Source organism: Pinus tabuliformis, chromosome 9 (genome assembly GCF_031772625.1).
Source record: "Pinus tabuliformis cultivar Carrire ecotype Pingquan chromosome 9, CPIR1, whole genome shotgun sequence".
Taxonomy (NCBI): Eukaryota; Viridiplantae; Streptophyta; class Pinopsida; order Pinales; family Pinaceae; genus Pinus; species Pinus tabuliformis.
The window spans coordinates 1482702254-1482722371 of NC_142307.1; the positions used below are offsets into that span (position 1 = coordinate 1482702254).

The 20118-nt window shown below is 40.2% G+C and overlaps 2 protein-coding genes across 4 annotated transcripts in view; one reads left to right on the forward strand and one right to left on the reverse strand.

Annotated features, from left to right (window-relative positions):
* Nucleotides 1–20118, forward strand: part of LOC149154221 (OVARIAN TUMOR DOMAIN-containing deubiquitinating enzyme 12-like) — a 260615-nt gene that overhangs the window by 127289 nt on the left and 113208 nt on the right. For all 3 annotated transcript variants that reach the window (XM_089438168.1, XM_089438170.1, XM_089438167.1), the window contains 3 exons: nt 12972–13046; nt 13326–13399; nt 13544–13592. In XM_089438168.1, the coding sequence (XP_089294294.1) occupies nt 12972–13046; nt 13326–13399; nt 13544–13592 (198 nt within the window). The remainder of the gene's footprint in view (nt 1–12971; nt 13047–13325; nt 13400–13543; nt 13593–20118) is intronic.
* Nucleotides 14009–16437, reverse strand: LOC149154222 (uncharacterized). The gene is made up of 3 exons (XM_089439387.1): nt 15468–16437; nt 15109–15350; nt 14009–14029 (listed from the first exon to the last, which is right to left on the reverse strand). The coding sequence occupies exons 1-3, from the start codon at nt 16420–16422 to the stop codon at nt 14009–14011; spliced, it is 1218 nt and encodes a 405-aa protein (XP_089295513.1). The 5' UTR covers nt 16423–16437.

Genomic DNA, 20118 nt, shown 5'->3' on the forward strand with positions numbered 1-20118 from the left:
TTTTTTTTCATTTTGTAGATTCTTTATTGAGGAAGGTGGCATTATTTTGATCTACTGTGTTTGCATTTTAATGGTGGATGAAACAAAATATAAAAGTTAATATTATTTTTGAAATTATATTGAAAGCGAAATATTTTGTGATTAACTTGGAATTTCAATTCAGTGCTCAACTATGGTTTTGAAACCTGACACTAGTAAAATACATAGGCACTGCTGATTGCACAAAATGAATGACATTTGAGCATTGCATGATCATAAGCAATAAATACCTTGGGATCCTAATCCCTGACAGTCTTAATACCCTTGGAAGAGCCCATAAGGCAAATTAAAGGGCACTGGATTTAGAATTTAGAAAATGACCCTTGAACACTGGTCGCAACAAAACTGTTTGATTTTTCAAGTACAATAGATACAAGCACTAATTTCTGAAAACTGATAGTTTCTTCTAATGATGTAGATATGCTTTTAGCACTTCCACTTCATAAATTCAACCATAAATGCACAAGGACAGTAGAGTTCACAATGCACAAAGATAACACAAGATTTACCTTGGGAAAACCCACTTGGGGGAAAAACCCAACCTTTTCCTTAGAGAAATTCTTCAGTTCAACAAGAGATACACCTAATTCTTCTAGTCAAATATGATGGTCAAACTGACCAACAATACAATGGTCAAACCTGGTCAAACTTCCCTCTTGTCAAGTCTACAATCAGCACACTCAGTCCTGCCTGTTCTGCTTATGCCGAAATTCGGCCTCCCAGAAACTGCCCAGAAAGTCTGACCTGCCGCCCATAATTTCGGAACTCTTCACACGTGCGAAGCTGTAGGAGGAGGGTTTCACACGTGCGAGATAGAGAGAGAGAATTCTAGAGATGTCTTCGTCCTTCTTGTGCTTCTTCTCTTTTGCTTAGATGCCCAAAACATATCTTTTGTTGTGTGATCTGAATACTGCCTTGTGGAGGAGGGTGAGTAGAGTTTATATAGAGAAATGGCTGGCCGAATGGGTGTCTCTTTTACGGGCCTGACTTGACTTGAGAGAGGGCCAACATGACAACTTTGGAGCCAAAACTTCAAAATTCAAAATTTTTCTTTTCGAAACCGACATGAAGAACATGCCTTATGTTAATCGTTACATATATTTCATGGGCTAAAGTATTAATTATGAAGACTGACCATAGCTACAAAATTCAACACTCCCTCTTAGCTAGGGAGGTGTTCATAATGACTATCCAAATGTTTTCTTGTTGACAAATTTCTCTAAGAAAAGGTACAACAATTCATTATCATCATCGACATCATCTGATTATCATAATCCTGGTCAACAACATTGACCCATGGTAAAAGCTACAGCATCAACTCGGTACCATAATTCTGGTTAGCATCTCTAATCCATGGTACACCATTAGCATTAACTACTTGCTGATTTTGTTACTATGATCGGTCTTCATAATGTATAATTGAGTCCTCAATGTATTTACAAGCATGTTCTTCATTCCAAAATAAAAAGAGAAAATTTGAATTTTCAAGAAATAAATTTTAGACTCCAAAAGGATGAAGTTTGCCTACTCATTGTCAAGTTGTCCTCCTCCAAGTCAAGTCGCCCCCCTAAGTTGTTCAAGTTTGCCCCTTAAAAGATTTAGGTCGGCTCCAACTAATTCACACCATTCGGCCTCCAAGGAAACCTATATAAGGCCAACACTTCGTCCCTCTCAAGGCCAAGAACAACTTGCATCTCTGAGGCAGCGAAAAAGATGTTGAGAAATCTAGGGCATCAATAGCTAGGTGATTTCTCTTGTATTAGTAACTTATTGTGAGTGCTTTTTACAAATTTAGATTAGGATCTTTTTTACTTAAGTTATTAGTGATCTTCTTCATCAAACAACTACCAATACATGAGCATAAATAGACAAGAGACACAGAATGTAGGCTATTATGAGCCAAGGCCAAAACCTCTCACTCTTTGAGAGGAAAACCTGCACAAATTGTTCGTATAGAGATTCCAATTGATGAATACCAAGACCAAGACCTTTGACCTATTAGCCACTCCAAGACCAAGACACAAGTCCTCTTCCACCTTCTCGTTTACTCTCTCTTGGTTCCTTCTACTTCAGATTTCGCACCATATGTGATGACACCGAACTGTGGTCACTGAGTTTATCAAGGATGCCGAACCTCTCCTTCTTCAGTAGCACCGAATTTTGAAGTCATACCATAGAACCATAGTCATTGTTGATAGTACGGAGACCTCCTTTGCAATAACATTGAGATCTTGTCACACACTTGTGACCTTCTTCTTGTGGTGGCACCGAATACTTCTTTTTTGTGAGAGAAAGATTACACCGAGCTTCTTGTTGTGATATAGCACCGAGACAGTGTGGGGATGTCACTGTGGTATCACTGAAACTTTGCCTAATTTCTCTGCTCCAATCCGCATTGTGATCTCTGCAATTACACCGAGGTTTTGTGTACCCTTGTCCGACCTTCTTACTGAAATGATATCCGAACTGTTGACTGTAACTGTATGTCTGAATTTCAGAGTGTGATCTGAACTTCTTCACTGTGATTATTCCCAAATCACTTTTACATAGACTCAATCTAGAACACTAGGACTTGTCTAAGATCCTAGCAACAAAATCCATTCCAACTTTGGGGTAAGACTGGAGGGAAAAACTCTTCCGATTATCCGAAAATGAATCGGTGAGATGAAAAACCTCTTAGAATGGAGATTGTCACTAGAAAGGTAGGTTTACCTAGGTTGTTACATACATGACACGGGTCTGCTTAGCTTATTTACATTATACACATGCAAAATGGGTTTACATAACATCATGGAATTCTGGCTAATAATGATCGCTGGACGACACGGACACATCGATCAGGCGCTATCCCCTTTGCGAAAAAAGGGGGTGTACTGCTATGGGTCTTTGACATGTAGTGGTCAACAAGCCCCAAAAATAAAATAATGTTCTAATAATACAACTTTGGGTAGCAAGCCCACCAAACTAGCTCATAAATGAAAAGTAAGCCTCTCAAGAAGTCAAATAATAATCTATGCATGTCGTAGGGCCCTCTAAGAGGCCTAATGAGGTTCATGGGTGCCATAATGAAGAATAGGACCCTCAAAAGTAGCGGAGAAGGGGTTGGCCCCTTGTAATAACATGTGGTGCTCCCAATGACATGTTGGGGTACGCAAGTGCGCTCATGGGTATCCAAACAAATCGAAGATGCCTGGAGATCACTTGCAAGGGATAAGATGATGGTGTAGGTGATGCCACATGATTGTGCATGTCCTATATCATTTGTCAAGTGTATGGTGCAAATCTGGGGCCAACTGGGCATGATAGATTAGGTGCAAATTCCTCGTCCAATAAGTGAACCACAAGCAATCTCTGAATGATTGTTGGTATCCATGGAGTGTTGTCTGCTGCTTTGGAGGCCCACAGCTCCCAAAGTACACCCTACATGTGCCAATATAGCCCTCTAGAGGATTAGGACCTTGTGTAGGGAGACCAAACCCAAAATGGAAACCATCTGCAATCTTGCATAAGATCCAATGCGTCCCCTAACCTTCTAGTACAACAAATTATTAGAGAAATCGAATAAATGATCTTACCAATTATGGACCACAAGTGGGGACTTCATACTGGCTTGCCCTTCCATAATGGGCTTCGGGATGTGCCAATGTCTCTTGAACTCCAAATGGGGTTAACCAATAATCGTAATAGGTGGTTTCTACTTCTATAGGGGATAATATAGTTAAGGTACATCCTTCAAAAGGTGGTGGCATGTGACAGATGGGTGAATGAAGTAGGGGATGAGAAGGGACAACCTTGGGTCACATGTTGGGGTACAAGGATAGCTAATAAGAGGGAAGCCCACACTTAGCTACTCGGGGCTCAAAGGGTAAGAGCATGATTTATACGCTATAGTAGTAAATACCCTCTTTTAAGGTGTGGTGGTTCATTGCCCACGGGGGGTTGGGACAGTCATGGGTTCCTATATGATGAAGGAGGTTCATAGAACCTGTAAGAACTAGGGTGGTGGCCATGATGATGGGGTAGAGCTCATGTATTAGATTTTTCCCATGTGCTAAATGTGCTTGTCCCGACCATCTTTTGCATTTTTTGGTACATTTTCCTGTTGAATGTCACCATATATGCTTTTATCTTTCTTTTTAGCTTCATCAACCTCTGGGCTTCATTCTAGGCCATGACCCAAATTATGGGCAAGGGGAAGGGGCATGCTGACCCTATGTGGAACCAGTGGAGGAATGTGGACCTAGGTGGGAGAAATGATGAATGGGGTAATAATGAATGGAAAGAGGGTAATATAAGTGGATAAGGGAGCGGGATCACACAACCAAAATTGGGGTTTCCCATGAGATACCATCCCTAGAGCCGAATGGTTAGTAAAGGAGATCCCACAGGGTCTAGGGGACAAGAGCACAAACCTAGCCCATTATTTCCACCAAGTCCCCCCAATAATCGATGCCCACAAGTGCCCATGACAAGCAAACTACAATACTCAATTTCCAAATGAAAAGGAATACCTTTAGCTTCAGGAGGCCCACCTTCAAACATGCGATCATGGCAGATGGGCGAGGGACCATATGGCTAGCTCAGGTGGCAGAGAAATGACACAATGAGCTAGCTGGTGGCTGCAATGGGCTATTGGTTGCCGGTTGAGGACCATTTTGGAGATTTTTTTTTCTCCTAGGGATATTACCCACAAAATGGTGGGTAACATTTGGCTCCAACTGGGACGTGATCTCTCGAAGAAGTGGGCGAAACTACTCGAACAAGAGGTCACGAGAACTCCAACAATCTCTTAGTTATCATAGGCCTGCCACCTGCACATATAATAGATGGAAAAACACGGGGCAGGATGCTTTCGTGGCGTCTCATGATCACACATGGTATATGTTAGGCCATAAAATCAATAGAAAATAAAATATGTTGATATGCACCTATCTACCATGAGAAATATCATATGACGTTAGTTCTAATGCAAAAATGAGCATGCGATGCATCCTACTCTAACATGCATACGACAAAGCTATTATTAAGTGTAATCATAAAGCCAGTGCAACTGTCATATCATCAAGTCAATATAAATATGCGTGCCTATATGATTACTCATGCAACAAATCCCAAAGCGAATGCAAACCCAAACCCATGGAGGATACTATGGGCAGGAGGTGGGAAAATATGATGTCGACACATGGATGATTATGTGAGAAGAGGTAAGAAAATGACGTAATCTAGTCCATGAGATCTTCTCTTGCAACCAAAATACAGAGATGTCAACAACAAAGCTCATAAACCTTTGATGAATGGCAACCTCTGGCATATCACTTTCACCATTGTCCTTATTATTTATGTCATGGCTTATGGCCTTCATTGGGTTATGATTAGCGGGAAAGGGAGGCTGACGAGATGGAGAAACACAAGTAGGTTGCACATGATGACTACACTGGAGAGAGGAGCCCATGGAGTGATCAAAACCCTGAGGGTGTGTCCAAGGAGGGAAAGTATAATCAATGAAGGGTTTCTCTTTGACATTATGCTTGGGAGGGGGGAAGGGCTCACAGTTACTTGAGATCATATAACCAGGGGTGAGGAAATCACTTGATAAAGACTCAAGATGATGACCAATACGAAAAAGGGAGAAAGAAATATTGTATTCAATGGGTTGTGCTTTCCCAAAATCATAATCTAAAGGCTCAAGTGATTTGAACATAGAATCATACTCAGGAGAAGTGGGAGCCTTATCAATTTCCTTAGTATCAAATATTTGGTCTCTCTTAAAAGGAAAATTGATCACTTCCAACTGCCCCTCTTTATGCAAAGGAAAATGAAGATTCTCCTTCCCAGGGGTATCAATGGGTATGTCATCGTAAATAGTGCCCGAGGGGAAGGGAAGACCGATCTCATCCTCATCCTCCTTGTCGGTGTCGTAAATGGGAGCAGAATCAAATTGAGGACCAAGAATTTCCCATTTCTCCTTTTCAATGTGGAAATAATCTTTAATGTCATCGTTCAAGGGGCTAATGGGATCATCTCTCTCAAGGCTTTCAAAAGAGGATTCACCGGGAGTAATATCCTTGAGAAAGGTAGGGTTGGTCTCAATTTCACTTTCCATAAATTCATCCTTCCCAACACGTGTCCTCAAAATCATCATTTTCATCATGTGGACCCAAGGAGGACCCGTCTTCTTGCTCATTACCTAGATTCTTAATGTCTTGATGATGCTCGATGAAGGATTCCTCTTGGATGCTTAATGCAGGGTGTACTTGAAAATGTCTAAGAAAACCATCAACGAACTCTTCAATAGATGAGATGCTCCTAGGTTCATGATCATGCAGCCATGAGTTATGACCACTGAGAGATCCCATGAATAATAACATAAGGACATCTTGGTGGACAACCTTCTCTCTTGAAGCATGTGCATTAAATCTCTCTACGTGGTCAATTGCAGAGAGTGGATCACCATCAAACATAGACACCCCTCATACCATCCTTCTTGCCAAATGATTAGGATGTCGAGGGATGCTAGTAATGTCCAAAGCGGGAAATTTACGAATAACGACAACCTATTTGAGGTATACATGAAACATATGTAGGAGTCGCCAAGATGAAATTAAAGATGCCTAGAAAAATGCTTGCTTCACTCTACAAGCATCGATTTTAAAGTTCAATTAAGAACTAGGGCTTCGTTCTTCCAATGGAGTTGCCAATAATGATATGTCAATATGTTGTATGGGGAACAAAATATACGTTTTGTGTCCCCGACAACGACGCCAAAATGTTACCTCTCAAACTAGCAGGGGACCTAAGGGGGATCTCTAAAGGGAAAATACTAGACCAAGGGAAACAAATGGAGACTTAGCCCACTATCGCATCGGCTAAGGCTCCCTTCTATTTATAGACTTTCACCGATGGGAGTAGACCCGGTATGTATAGAGTCACCAATGAAGGATAAGTCAATGGATATGAGTGACCCAAATAAACCCTTTCCCAGAGGAGTTTGAAGTATGGAGCTTGCTTGCTTTCTAAGCAAGGTACTATGTATTCTAGGGAAGGGAAGAGAGGATTTGAGGGTTAGGTTTTTGGGATAAGACTTGTGAAGGAATTCCCCAATCCCTAAAATCCCTAAAATCCTTGTTAGAATAGGTATTTCAGATGGCTCTTGAAGAATGATATTTCAAAGGAGCGGGACCACACGGGGCCAAGTGGACCCAGTCTAGGGTATGAGGAAAGAATGTAGCAACCAATGATATTTTTATGCTAGACAAGGTGAGGAAAGGATCAAAGAAAGAATTTTCACTTGAAGATGTTGTTTTGACCCTATGGGGTACTAGCCTTGGGGATGGTAGGCCAAGATTTGATCTTGGAGCTAGGGCTTGGCTTTCGCCCCAACTCCACTGTCGGAATGGCTTCAAAATTGGAGGAGAGTTTGAGGAAAGGCCAACATAGGAGACCCTAGGAGTTCGAACTTTTTGTAGTGCTAGCTAATTGATGCCATAGGTACCCCAACATGGCTAGACCTGGAAGGAGGTGAAAGAATATGATTTTTAGTGACTACCTGTAGTAGATCAGTGCCTTAATCTTTGGGAGAATGGAGTCTATGATGAATATGAGTAGGATTTCTTGGTTCCCAGTCAAGGAGGCGTCGAGGTCACTTCGCTAGCCCTCTAGGTCAAGAAGAAGCAACCTTGCAACTTTTATGCTTGGATGTGCAATGGAAATGGCTTATCAAGGTCAAATTATTTGATAGAATTACCCCTAGGAGATTTCGCTCATATTACATGGCCCATACATTGAGAGATGCTATAATAGAGACAAATTCCACAATTTTAAGCAGTAAATGCATGCAACGATCAACTCTAGAACAACGAAAAATCCCAGTCCAACGCATATGACAAAAGTAAACAAGAATAACATTACAAAGCATGTACTTACATGTAACAGAGTATATCCAACCATTCACAATTGACAAGAGAGAAGCTCCAAGAGAAGATAGACCAGTATCCACACATCAAAATTCATCCATAAAGCTCCAATTCATCCTCTAGAAAAAGTGTGAAAATCTCAAGAGAGAGAAATGGTCCAAACCAAAGTGATGATGAGCAAATGAGCTTCATCTCACTTGTATTTATACACAACTTAGGAGTTCGAATTAGCCTCCTTGGCCTACATAAGCCCCAAAAATAAAATAATGTTCTAATAATACAACTTTTGGTGACATGCCCACCAAAATAGCTCATAAATGAAAAGTAAGCCTCTCAAGAGGTCAAATAATAATCTATACATGTCGTAGGGCCATCTAAGAGGCCTAATGAGGTCCATGGGTGCCATAATGAAGAATAGGACCCTCAAAAGCAATGGACAAGGGTTGGCCCTTTGTAATAACATGTGGGGGAATAGAAGTGTCCTCATGGGTTTCCAAACAAATCGAAGATGCCTGTAGATCGCCTGCAAGGGCTAGGATGATGCTGTAGGTGATGTCACATCATCATGCAAGTCCTAGATCATCTGCCAAGTGTATGTGCAAATTTGGGGCCCGCTGGGCATCATGGATCACGTGCATCTTCCTCGTCCAATAAGTGAACTATGAGCAATCTCTGAATGGCTGTGGGGATCCATGGATCTGCTGCTGTGGAGGCCCATATCTCTCAACACACACCATACATGTGTCAATATAGCCCTCTGGAGGATTAGGACCTCGTATAGGGAGACCAAACCCAAAATGGAATCCATCTGCAATCCTACATAAGATCCAATGCATACCCTAGTTTTCCAGCACAACAAGTCATTAAAGAAATCGAATAAATGAGCTTACTAATCGTGGAGCGCAAGTGGGGACTTCATAATGGCCTGCCCTTCCATAATGGGCTTCGGGTTGTGCCAATGTCTCTTGAACTCAAAATATAGTCAAGCGACATCCCTCAAAAGGTGGTGGCATGTGACAAATGGGTGAATGAAGTAGGGAATGAGAAGTGGCAGCCCTTGGTCACATGTTGGGGTACACGGGTAGCTAATAAGAGAGAAGCCCACACTTGGGTTTATGATGTATAGGAGGGAGCAATCGTGGTACATGAGATGCCCCGACCTTGATTTTTCCACCCTTCTTTATATGTCTTTTGCCTTTTTTATTTTTTTATTTTCTTTGATTAATTGCTCGAGGCTCAAAGGGCTAAGAGCATGATGCACAAGATATAGCATTGAATACCCCTTTTTAAGGTGGGGCAGTTCATTGCCCATTGGGGGTTGGGACAATCATGGGTTCCTATATGATGAAGGAGGTTCATAGAACCTGTAGGAACCAGGGTGATGGCCATGATGATGGGGTAGAGCTCATGTAATAGAATGTCAACGAATATGGAATAGAAAGGAAAAGGAGGCAAGGCATTCCCTAGAAGGCTTGACGCAGGGAGGAGGAAGCCCTCTCAGGGCTGCGACTAGGGTTAGGAGGCCCTAAAGTGTTGGAATTTCTAAGTTTAACTCGTTAGAAATTATTCCTGTACTATCTGGTTTATTTTTTCCTACTTGTTTCATTACTTAACAAGTTATTTACCATGTAAATATTGAAAATAAACACAAGTACAGTATCAACATCTACAGATCATCAACTGAAAGAAAACAAGCACACAAGTGACACCGTTATTTTTGGACCAATGTCCCTAGAAAAACCCAATGCGGGAAAACCGGTGCAACTATTCAGAGGGTTTTATTATTATGCAGTTTTCAGAATACAACCAGGGTGCCAGAAATGGCTCACCCAACAGAGAATGCCCTCGGCAGTAGTACCTCTCCTCGGAGACAGATATTCCGGCTGATTAATCACCGGATAAACATTCCCACTGCAACAATTGCAACTTCCACTGCTTTGCGTCACTTTGACCTTGACTGCGTCACCCTATCTGGCTCACCAGCTCCCGGTCTATCCCACGAAATCCTTCCGGCGCTGCCTCTTGGCCCTGCGTCAGCTTCTGGAGCTTCTGCGTCAGCCCCTAGACCCTCTGCGTCTCACACGCTGGTCTCTCCTGGCTCTGCGTAACTCTTGGCTGCCTCTGCGTAGCCTCCAGCTGCCTCTGCATCAACCTCTCCGGGCTCTGCGTTGTTTCTCCGGTACCAAATTTGCCTTTTTGCTATGTATTCACTGCCCCTTGCTGCTGATCACTGATTCTATCTCTTTTAGCAAACCCTGCTCTAGAGAATAGAATGATTGATCACTCTGGTGTGTTCTCCAAGTGACCCTCAAGCCTTCTCTTATACTTTTCCTGTTAGTCCTTCAACGACTGAGATTAAATCTCTAATTAATGGCTAAGATTAGATTTGGCTTGATCCATGACTTTTGGAACCTTCTAATCTAGTTTTATATTAATACCCATTAATATTTTATTTTTCCTAAGTTTAGACTTAGGAACTCCATTAAAAATATTAATTATTTTAATATCTCTCAAACCGGGTACAATCTGTTCAAACCATTTCTGGGTTTTGGAGATCTCATGTGCTTTAGCCTCTCCACCAATTTTCATGGCTAGAGCACATCTGATGCTACCACAAAAATTCAGATTTAGGTTAGATGATGAATGCCCAAGTGGCCAAATTTTAGGAAAATTCAAATTTTGCAATTTAAGAGTATTTTGACCAACTTAATGTGATTTTAGGGCTTATGTATCGCTGTTATAATGATGAAACTACAGTAGTAGCAAAACTTTGAGAAAACTAGGGTTTAGAGAGCAAACACTAGGCCCAAGGATTTGAAGATCCCTTGGTCCAAAGTTGCTGAAACTTTAGGATGAGCTTGCCACTTGAAAATCAAAATTTTTGAGGCCAAAAATCTGCAAAACCACCAAGTATTCAGTGCAGAAAATTTAGAGATGGATTTAGGGCAAACTACGGCTAGGCAAAGGCCAAAGGCCAAGGAAGATGGCGGAAGGAGGAAGGAGGCCAAGAAAATGCTGAAAAGGTCAACGACTATGGAATAGAACGGCAAAGGAGGCAAGAAATTCCCTAGAAGGCTTGACATAGGGAGGAGAAAGCCCTCTCAGGTTGTGGCTAGGGTTAGGAGGCCCTAAAGCGCTGCTGTGGGCCCCACAAGGGCCACGACCTAGGAAGGGAGGTCGAAAAAAGGGAGGCCAAGGCCTAGAAGAGCTATGACCAACCTCCAAAAGGCTAAAAAGGGCTAACGCTAGCCTTAAGAGGCTGACACAGGCCTCAAGGAACCTCACCAAGATGATGCAGGGGGTTCTAGGGCTGACATAGGAGGGATAAAGGAGGACACTGGCCTTGGAGAGGAGGCTTGGGAGGGTTGAAACTCAAAACCCCAACTTCAATTTATTTTTCTTTTCATATCTTCAATTTGCTGCAAAATTTTCAATAGCTGGTCTGCAAAAAAATCTAGAGACTAGATCTTACCGTCAAGGGCCTAGATTTAGCTCTATTTTAGCTTCTTCTCTTGATTTCCCCTGCAAAAATTGGAGATAAAATACCCAAAACCCCAAATATATACAAAATCTCAAAAACCCCAAAACCCCAATTAGCAAAAAATAATTTACAAATCTAAAATACAAATCTTATTCACAAAATCTATAAATATACAAGGGTTTCAAAATAGATTTTCCAGGAATTCTCGAATTTATCATTTAATTCCATTTTTATTAGTGCAAAAATAATTATTTTGAGCTAATTTCCTCAAAAATTGACTTTGACTTAACCACCAAGGTCCAAAAGTTCAATTTTTCTTCAAATATTCAATATTCCCTTGGTGAAGGACCTCCAAAAATTAATTCTTTTAAGACACACAAATTTTTCCACTTGGAGAATTTAATTTTCCTAAAACGTTTTAATTTGACACTAATTAATTAATTTTCTGGCTTAGGATTTAAGTATTTTTGCCAGAAAAATTAATTAATTGACACTTGAGGGGATTTAATGTTTTTTCCACCCTTTAATATTTTAACCATGGTGTCTAAGTGTGAGGGACTATGCATCAAAATATTTTTTACATAAGATTTTTACAATTCAACCCTCAAAGAGGGAATACCCGTTTGGCTTAGACCCTCGAATTACATACCCAATCTACAACACAATATGATTTAGTAGACCAAGTAATTTGTAATAAAATAATTTAGCCAACTAGCTTAAAGTATTCCCAAATCACTTTTACATAAGACTCGACTAGAATGCTAGGACTCACTTAAGACTTTGACGAATAATTCCATCCTAGCTTTGGGGTGAGGTTGAAGGGGAAAACTCTGCCAACCATTTGTGTTAAAAAAGACAAATGAATTAGTGAGACGAAAATAAAAGGCTTACCTAGGCTGTTACATACAGTCACAGTCTTACCAGCATTATTGACATTATTTAACTTGCAAAATGGGTCTATAATGACACATAAACTGCTGATAGATGATCCGATCCTGTTGAAAAAATTGGTACTTCTGCTTCCTTGGAACTTTGACAAAAACCATGCAACAACTCTTACGTGACTGTCTTCAAACTGGAGCCGATGTTGCTTTCCTGCCAAACATGCTGCACAAATCTTTTCTCTTGTATTTCTGGTAAATCATTCACCATATTATGGGTGTCGAGGAAACCCATACTAAAAAAAATGTTCAATTGACCATATGCGATGTGCGAAAATTGATTCTGAGAGCTAAAATGGGTCAAAAAAGTTTGTTGCTTGTGTGGAGCTCTCATAAATCTGCAGATATCAATATTGTGAACACCTCTGGCTACAATGTTATTATTTCTGTCTTTGATCAAACATTGTTGCTTCTTCAAGAATCAGAACAAATTATTTTGGTCTTTGATCAAACATTAGATAAATATTTGTCAAATAAGCATAACTTTATTTGAATTTTCAGTCTCTAAACTTTACAGTTTATGTGGTTGGGGATGTTCTGACATGTACATATGCTGTGATGATCAACATATGATACCAATTCAATTGGTTACCTTAGTTTCGAGCACTCTCTGATCAGTTTTATCGAACTCCTGAGCATCATGAGTTTGTCAGGCAACAGGTTGTTGACCAGGTACGTTATTTTCTTTCAGAATGCTCTTATGGAAAACAGTTGCATTCATAAAACAGGTAGAATCTTGAGAAAGTTAAATTCCAGTTTTCAATCTAGCAAGGAAATGAATAGAAGAGAGGTTGCAATTTTTCTTAGATTTTTTCTATTTTCAAGATTTTTTTAACAAATGGTATAGATCTTTGTAAACCTGAGATGTATTTTGACTCTGTGTCCCTCTAATCTCAACTATTTATATCAATTTTGTGCTTGTCTGATAAAGTGCATTTTGGTATTTTGTAGCTAAAATCCGAACCAGAATTGTATGAAGGATATGTACCTATGGCATATGATGAGTATCTGAAAAAAATTAGCGAGTAATTTCTTGTACCTTCTTGTTTTGAATTTAAAATCAGTATGTTTGGGAATCAATCTTCAATTATAATGATGGTTTTGCATCAGTGTGTTCTTTGTCTTTATGTTTTAATCTGTTTCAAATATTTGCTTTTGTGAACAACTAGGCGTGGCGAATGGGGCGACCATGTTACTTTGCAGGCTGCTGCAGATTGTGTATGATTTTATTTCTACCGCTTTTTTTTTTGTGCAATTAAATCTTTCATAGAAAAGTCAACTTATTGAGTTTTTCTTTGTTAAATGGAATTTTGTAGGTAGTTTACTATATAAGGGGGTTATTGTCTTGATAGGAACTGGAAAGAGAAGATCCTATTCCAAAAAATTAAAATAAACGAGTGAAAGCATTTACAAAGCCATTCTGTACTTTTAAATAGTAATTTAGCTCCTAGTATCCCATTGTGAATTGTAATGTGTTTAGTTATTTCCTTATGTATAATTAACTAATTATTTAAGCATTGTGTGTGCTTCAACTTGATTTTTTTCCCTCTGCATATATGATAACTACGATTGGATTTGTTGTGGGCATGTGGTGGTCATATTGTTCTAATTTTGTATTTCTATTTTCAAAGACTCTATTTATATTCAAAAGCTGCCTATTAGAAAAACAACAATGATAAAAGGAGCAAAAATTTTATATTCTTCAATGATTGATGCCACTGAAAGATCACAAACATAATTTTTTTTGAGCATATTAAGCATCCCTATTTACTTATGTGTTTGATAGCTTATGGCAACAATTTTGCAGTCAAGGTAATGGGGAACTTAACTACAAGGGCACACCTTATTTTGTTTCAGATGTGTTTTTGATTTGAAATTTCTTGGGGTGTTTCCTAGTTGTTTTTGAACTTGGTTGTATCAACATATCTAGGCCAATGTTTTACAAAACGGACTCGGATTCGGACTCGGCCGAGGATCGACTCGGAAACGGAAACGGAAACGGCAATGACTCGGCCGGCTCGATTTCAATGACTCGGTCGTTGTAAAAAATACATTAAATATTTATTTTTTTTATAAAAAAACATAATTTTAAATATTTTAAACATAATTTTAAAGATTTTCATTCAAGTTTCCAAACACACAACATTATAATATACATGGAAGACAACATATGATCAAAGTAGGCTCATGAACCAATCCATTATATCAAAATGGTACGGTGTACCCAATGGCAATAGTAAATACATAGTCAACTGTAGTCTGTCATACATGATCAAAGACTCAAGAGTCAAAACAAAATACAAATAACCAAGGAGGCTAGTAGCTACTGGCTACTGCCAGAGGAGCCAAGATCATCTCGACCAATCTCTGGATCATCATCATCAGAGCCAGACAAGGGGCCCCATGGCTCCTCCTCATCATCATCGTCTCCAACTGCAACTGTAGAAGTGGTGCCAGTACCAGTACCACTAGGCTGTGCAGCAGATGCAAGCTGAGATAGAGTACAAATGCGGCTGCGCTTCTGTCGTGGCTGAGCAGAGGAAGGCGAAGCACCTACAACTGGAGTCCTACTAGCTGGCTGTGAGACTGAGGCTGGTGGATTGGGATCTGCATTCAACTGAACACGCTGCAGTGGATCTCCAACATCAATTTCATCAAGATCCTCATCAGGATCAAACTCTGGTAGACGACTCTCCACTACCCAATCTGATGTTGGATCAATGTCTTCCAACACAATGGGATCTGAATCAGGTCTTTTGTTCAGCAATTGGTTCCGTCTGAGCCGAAGGTTGTGTTGGACAAAAACTAGATCATTCAACCGTTTTTGCTCCAAACGGTTTCTCTTCTTTGTGCGAATCCTCTCAAAGACAGACCAATTGCGCTCACACCCAGATGCACTGCAAGTTTGACTCAAAATACGAATTGCAAACCTTTGCAATTCAGGGCACTGGCCACCAAAGGCCTCCCACCATTGTGCTGCAAAAAACATAGGAGTGTAATGAATTATGAGTTAGATGAAGGCTGAAGCTCAACAAAATTACAAATTATATCTAACTTGAAATTGAGAAATTGAAAATTGAAATTTTTGTTTACCTGGCTCATCTGCTTCTCTTGCAATCTTTGCTAGGTTCTTCCCAAAGGTACCTGTTGCATTGCTGAAGGATGTGACCTGCTGATGTATCAGTAGCTGATCAGACTCCGATGGGACCATGCGCTCAATGCAATCAACCAGTCCATCTCTGACCTCCCCCCTCAAAGCTCCTGACTCCTTAGCTTTATAATGATACCGTGGGTTCAAAAAATACCCAGCTGCATGTATAGGGCGATGGAGTTGATTGTTCCATCTTTCATCAATGATTGCCCAAATGGGCCCATACTTTGCCACTCTATCCTTGTATGCTGCCTTTATTTGCTCCTTTGCTTGATCCATAGCCTCATAAATGAAGCCCATAGCCAACCTTTCCCCATCCACCAACCGCAACACCTTAACTAGTGGCTCAGCAACCTTCACAATCTCTGTTGCCTTTCTCCAAAAAGTTTCATCATGGACTTTCCTTCTCAATTCTCTGCCTTCTGGTTTGTTAGACCAACTGCTATTATTCCAATCATCACTGGAAAACATCTTTTGCAAGTTTCTATGTTGGGAAAGCATAGATTGCAATGTCAAAAAATGTGTAGCAAATCTAGTGATGGCAGGCCTAATAATATCCTTGCCTCCAGTGTGTTTCCTCATGATACTCAAAACCAGTGTATGATTGTAGATAAATTTTGTTATGCTTTTGGCATTATCTACAGTGTTTCTGACCCAATCTAATTTCCCAGTATCCTCAAGCATGAGGTCTATGCAATGTGCAGCGCATGGGGTCCAAAAGATGGTCTTGTGTTTTTCCTCTAACAGTCTACCAGCAAGAACATAGTTAGAGGCATTGTCTGTGATGATTTGAACAACATTAGCCACCCCCACATCCTGAATAACCTCATCCAATAGCTGAAACAACAAGTGGCCATCTTTTACCTTATCAGATGCATCAACTGATTTTAAAAACATGGTTCCCTGTGGGCAGAAGACAAGAAAGTTTATGGTACGGTTTCTTTGATCAGTCCATCCATCTGACATGATGGTACACCCTGTTCTTGCCCATGATTCCTTGAAATCTTGCAAATACTCATTAATTGATGTAATTTCTTTCTGCAAACGAAACCCCCTTAGCTCTTGCATAGTAAGGCCTTTGAAGCCTTTTCCAGCAGCATGTATGGCCTCAAACATAGGCTCATAATATGGTGAACGAGCAGCATTAAAGGGGATATCAGCATCATACCACCATCTAGCTATGTAGTCACAAGCAGTCTCCCTCAATTCTTTCTTCCAATGGTCATCTAAAGTGGGCTGAGAAAGACCTTTACTAACTTCAAGACCATGTGCATCTGATGGAGAGGAGCCTGAGTGAGTGAAAAAACTTTTGATAGTCCCATCACCCTTCATTCTACCCTTTCCCTTATCTTGAACAGAAGCAAAAGAGGGAGGAACATAACGGAAAGGGTTTGATGCATCAGTTTGAGGGATAGAGGAAGAACCCTCAAACTCATAGTGGGGGTTGGCAGCCATCATTCTTTGTATCTCCCTCTTCCTCCCAATTTCAGCCTGTATCTCTTTTTGCCTAGTCTTTTCTTCTTGAAATTTTTCAAAGCTTTCCAACAAAGTCTTTCTAATCTCCCCAATTTCGGGGGATTTACATGCAGTAATATTGCCTTTAATCCCTGCCAAGTGTTGTTTCAGCCTATGAATCCCCCCAGGACCTGGCTTAATTTTCCTATGGCAAAACTTGCAACACATCTCATCATCAACCATTTCAACATATGCCCAAGCAGCATCTTTTGCTCTAGGTGCCATTTTTTGACTAGGAAAACAATCTGAAAATGAAAAAAAAAAAAAAAAATTGATTCAATGTTGATTTATTTGACTAAAAACACTCTCTAAGCTATCTTTATATGCACCTAAAATTTAATAAGTAAAAACAGATTTATAGAGGTGGAAAAAAATACCTCCAGGCACAAACTGCCTCCTCAAACTTGCTCCAAAAATCAGCTCCTCAATGCTGCTCCAAATGGCTGCCCAAGAAGCTCCTCACTCCAGCTACAATGCTCCTCCAAGACTCCTCACTGCTGCTCCAAAACAAGCTCAAGAACTGCTCACTAACTCTCAAAGAAGACTCTCACTCAAATGCATAAGACTGCTGTGAGTGAAATGAGAGCATTTGGCTGTCTTAAATAGAGTTTGGGAGGGGGAAATGGACCCCAAATGCATTTAACAAATCACAATAACCTTTTCATGTCCACAAACCCTAACTAACTCAGCTCCAAATCAGCAAAAAAGTATTTTTTTTTAACTTAAATCGCTGCCCAGCCGGTCTGCTATTGACTCGGCCGTTTTTTGACGGGACCCGGCCGGGTTGACTGGGTCAGCTATGACCCGGCCGAGTCATTGGCTGACTCGGCCGGGTCATAGCTGACCCGGTCAACCGAGCCGGGTCAAAGGCCGTTTTGAAATTTTTTTTAATAACCCGGAACGAAACGGCCGTTTCCGTTTCGGTACGGCCGTTTCGTAAAACAATGATCTAGGCAACCCATCTCATTCCCAAATTACATAATGCGTGCTTCATTTTATTTTTATTTTCAACAATATTCTTAAACACTTGAAGCATCCATAATTTATACACTATTCAAGGTTTCATTATTAAACCCATCTTTGACTATTTAAGGTTCTATTATTTCTGGTCCAAACTTCTCAATAGTGGCACAGTTTGACAATTTCTAGGTGCTCTCATTTCTTGGTATGCTTTTTTAATAACTTGAAGGGTTTGTGATTTGAATGGAGCCCCTTTATATAATTATTTGGAGCAAGTCTTCAATTTTGGGTGCAGCCTGATTCTTTAACTCTTCTTCAGGCATCATAAGATCATTTGATTTGTTTGCCCAAAGATCAACTTATGTTCACCAGCTTTGACCAAAATTGTTGCTTTAAAGGTTTTCCATAATGGGTATAAGTGGTTTTTTTCTTTCGTCTCAAAAATTGGCTTTATCTAGCTTTATTGTTCCCTTTTCTGGGAAAGCATCATCCCTGACTATTACTAGCTTTTTTGCATGTTCATCTTTGTTGATTTCCTAGTGCAATCAAGACTAGTATATTTTTTCAAAATTGATAACTACTTCTAATGATACAGTTAATCATCTTTTAGCATTCCAATCATTAAGAAACTATACAAGAAGAAAAAAAGAAAAAAAATATTTTAACATCCACGAGGCTAAAGATAGCCTATGGGACAGATTGCTTCTTCATCTGCTTGATGTATTTGGCCCTTTTTCTGTGAAGCTTCAAAATAAATTCTCCCAATTTCTTGACAAACCCCTCGCTAAATAGATTATCTCAAGAGCTAGCTGCTAGCATATCTGCATAACTTTCCTTGTTGTCTTTGAAGGCCTCACATTTTAATATGAAATGTTTTTCCATTTCCACTTTTCTGGAAAAAATTCAACCAATCACTTTCTTCAATAGAGCAATAGAGATCATAGCAAAAAATAGTACAAGAGACAAGAGACCAAAAATTAGGCTCACAACCATGGAAAAACCCACAAGGGGAAAACTCAACCAATCTTTCCTTATGAGAGAAAACATTTGTTCATCAATAGTACATTAGAATATTCCAACAAGATTCCAAACTTTCTGACCTCAATAAATGCAAGTCAAATCCATTCAAAGGAGAGACAAAAGTCAATGCTGGTCAAAAGCTTAGTTTACAATAGTGGGCCAAATTTCAGCTTGTGGTGGCTCAGAACAGAGCGTTGAAATTCGGTCAAGATAACAGTCAATGAACCAATCAAGATCTCGTTCAAATGCCCTAGTCAAATCCTACGGTCTGTTGGAAAATTGATCCAGGTGGATCTCTAAAAAGTACCAATGGCATGGTATGAAGGCTCAAAACTCAAACTGGCAGAAACTCTATAAGCATAGCATCGGATCAAAGTGCTTGTCATCCTCATTCCAACGGTGCGAATGACACTCAAATCTGAGTTTATATGAAGAAGTTAGAGCAAGTCAAATATCAAGTTTGACTTGGACAGGTGGCAAGAGGAAGTGACGTGGGAAAACTCTCAGCGAATGGGGAAGCGCCAAGTAGCAGGCTGCCATTAGTCTCGCATATCGTAGATCGCAAAAGGAAGAGGTCGCAGTTTAAGAAAATCGGCCTCAGCACTACCGAGTTGCGATTTGCGATATCGCAATCGCAGTTCGCAAAGGAAAGTAGTCACATAAAGTACCAACCTCAGTTCTCACCGATTGCGATTTGCGATGAGGCTTCCGGACCCGATATATTATGTATTGTGGTTAATAGCTCGTCGGGTCCGCTGTTATCGTAGGGCGCTTGTTGTAAAGCCTTGGGTCTGTTTGCCGATTGAAACGCTGATTGCAATTTGTGATCTCTGCGCCGATGGGTTATCGGTGCCGATAAAGCTACTGGGATTTAGGGAATACGCCTATTCATGTGAAACAATGATAAAGCGATTTTTTATGTTTGAACAGGTTTTGTTTCCTGCGTACTATTCACGGCTCGAGAATCTCTGTTGGAAATGCCCGCCTGCTAAAATTTGTCATCTCTTGAACTGCTCGAAATTGAAGAGTCAGCTGATCAAGTTATATATATGGGACGGTTCGCATAGGAAAAAGGAGTAGACTGGCCAATAGTTCAGA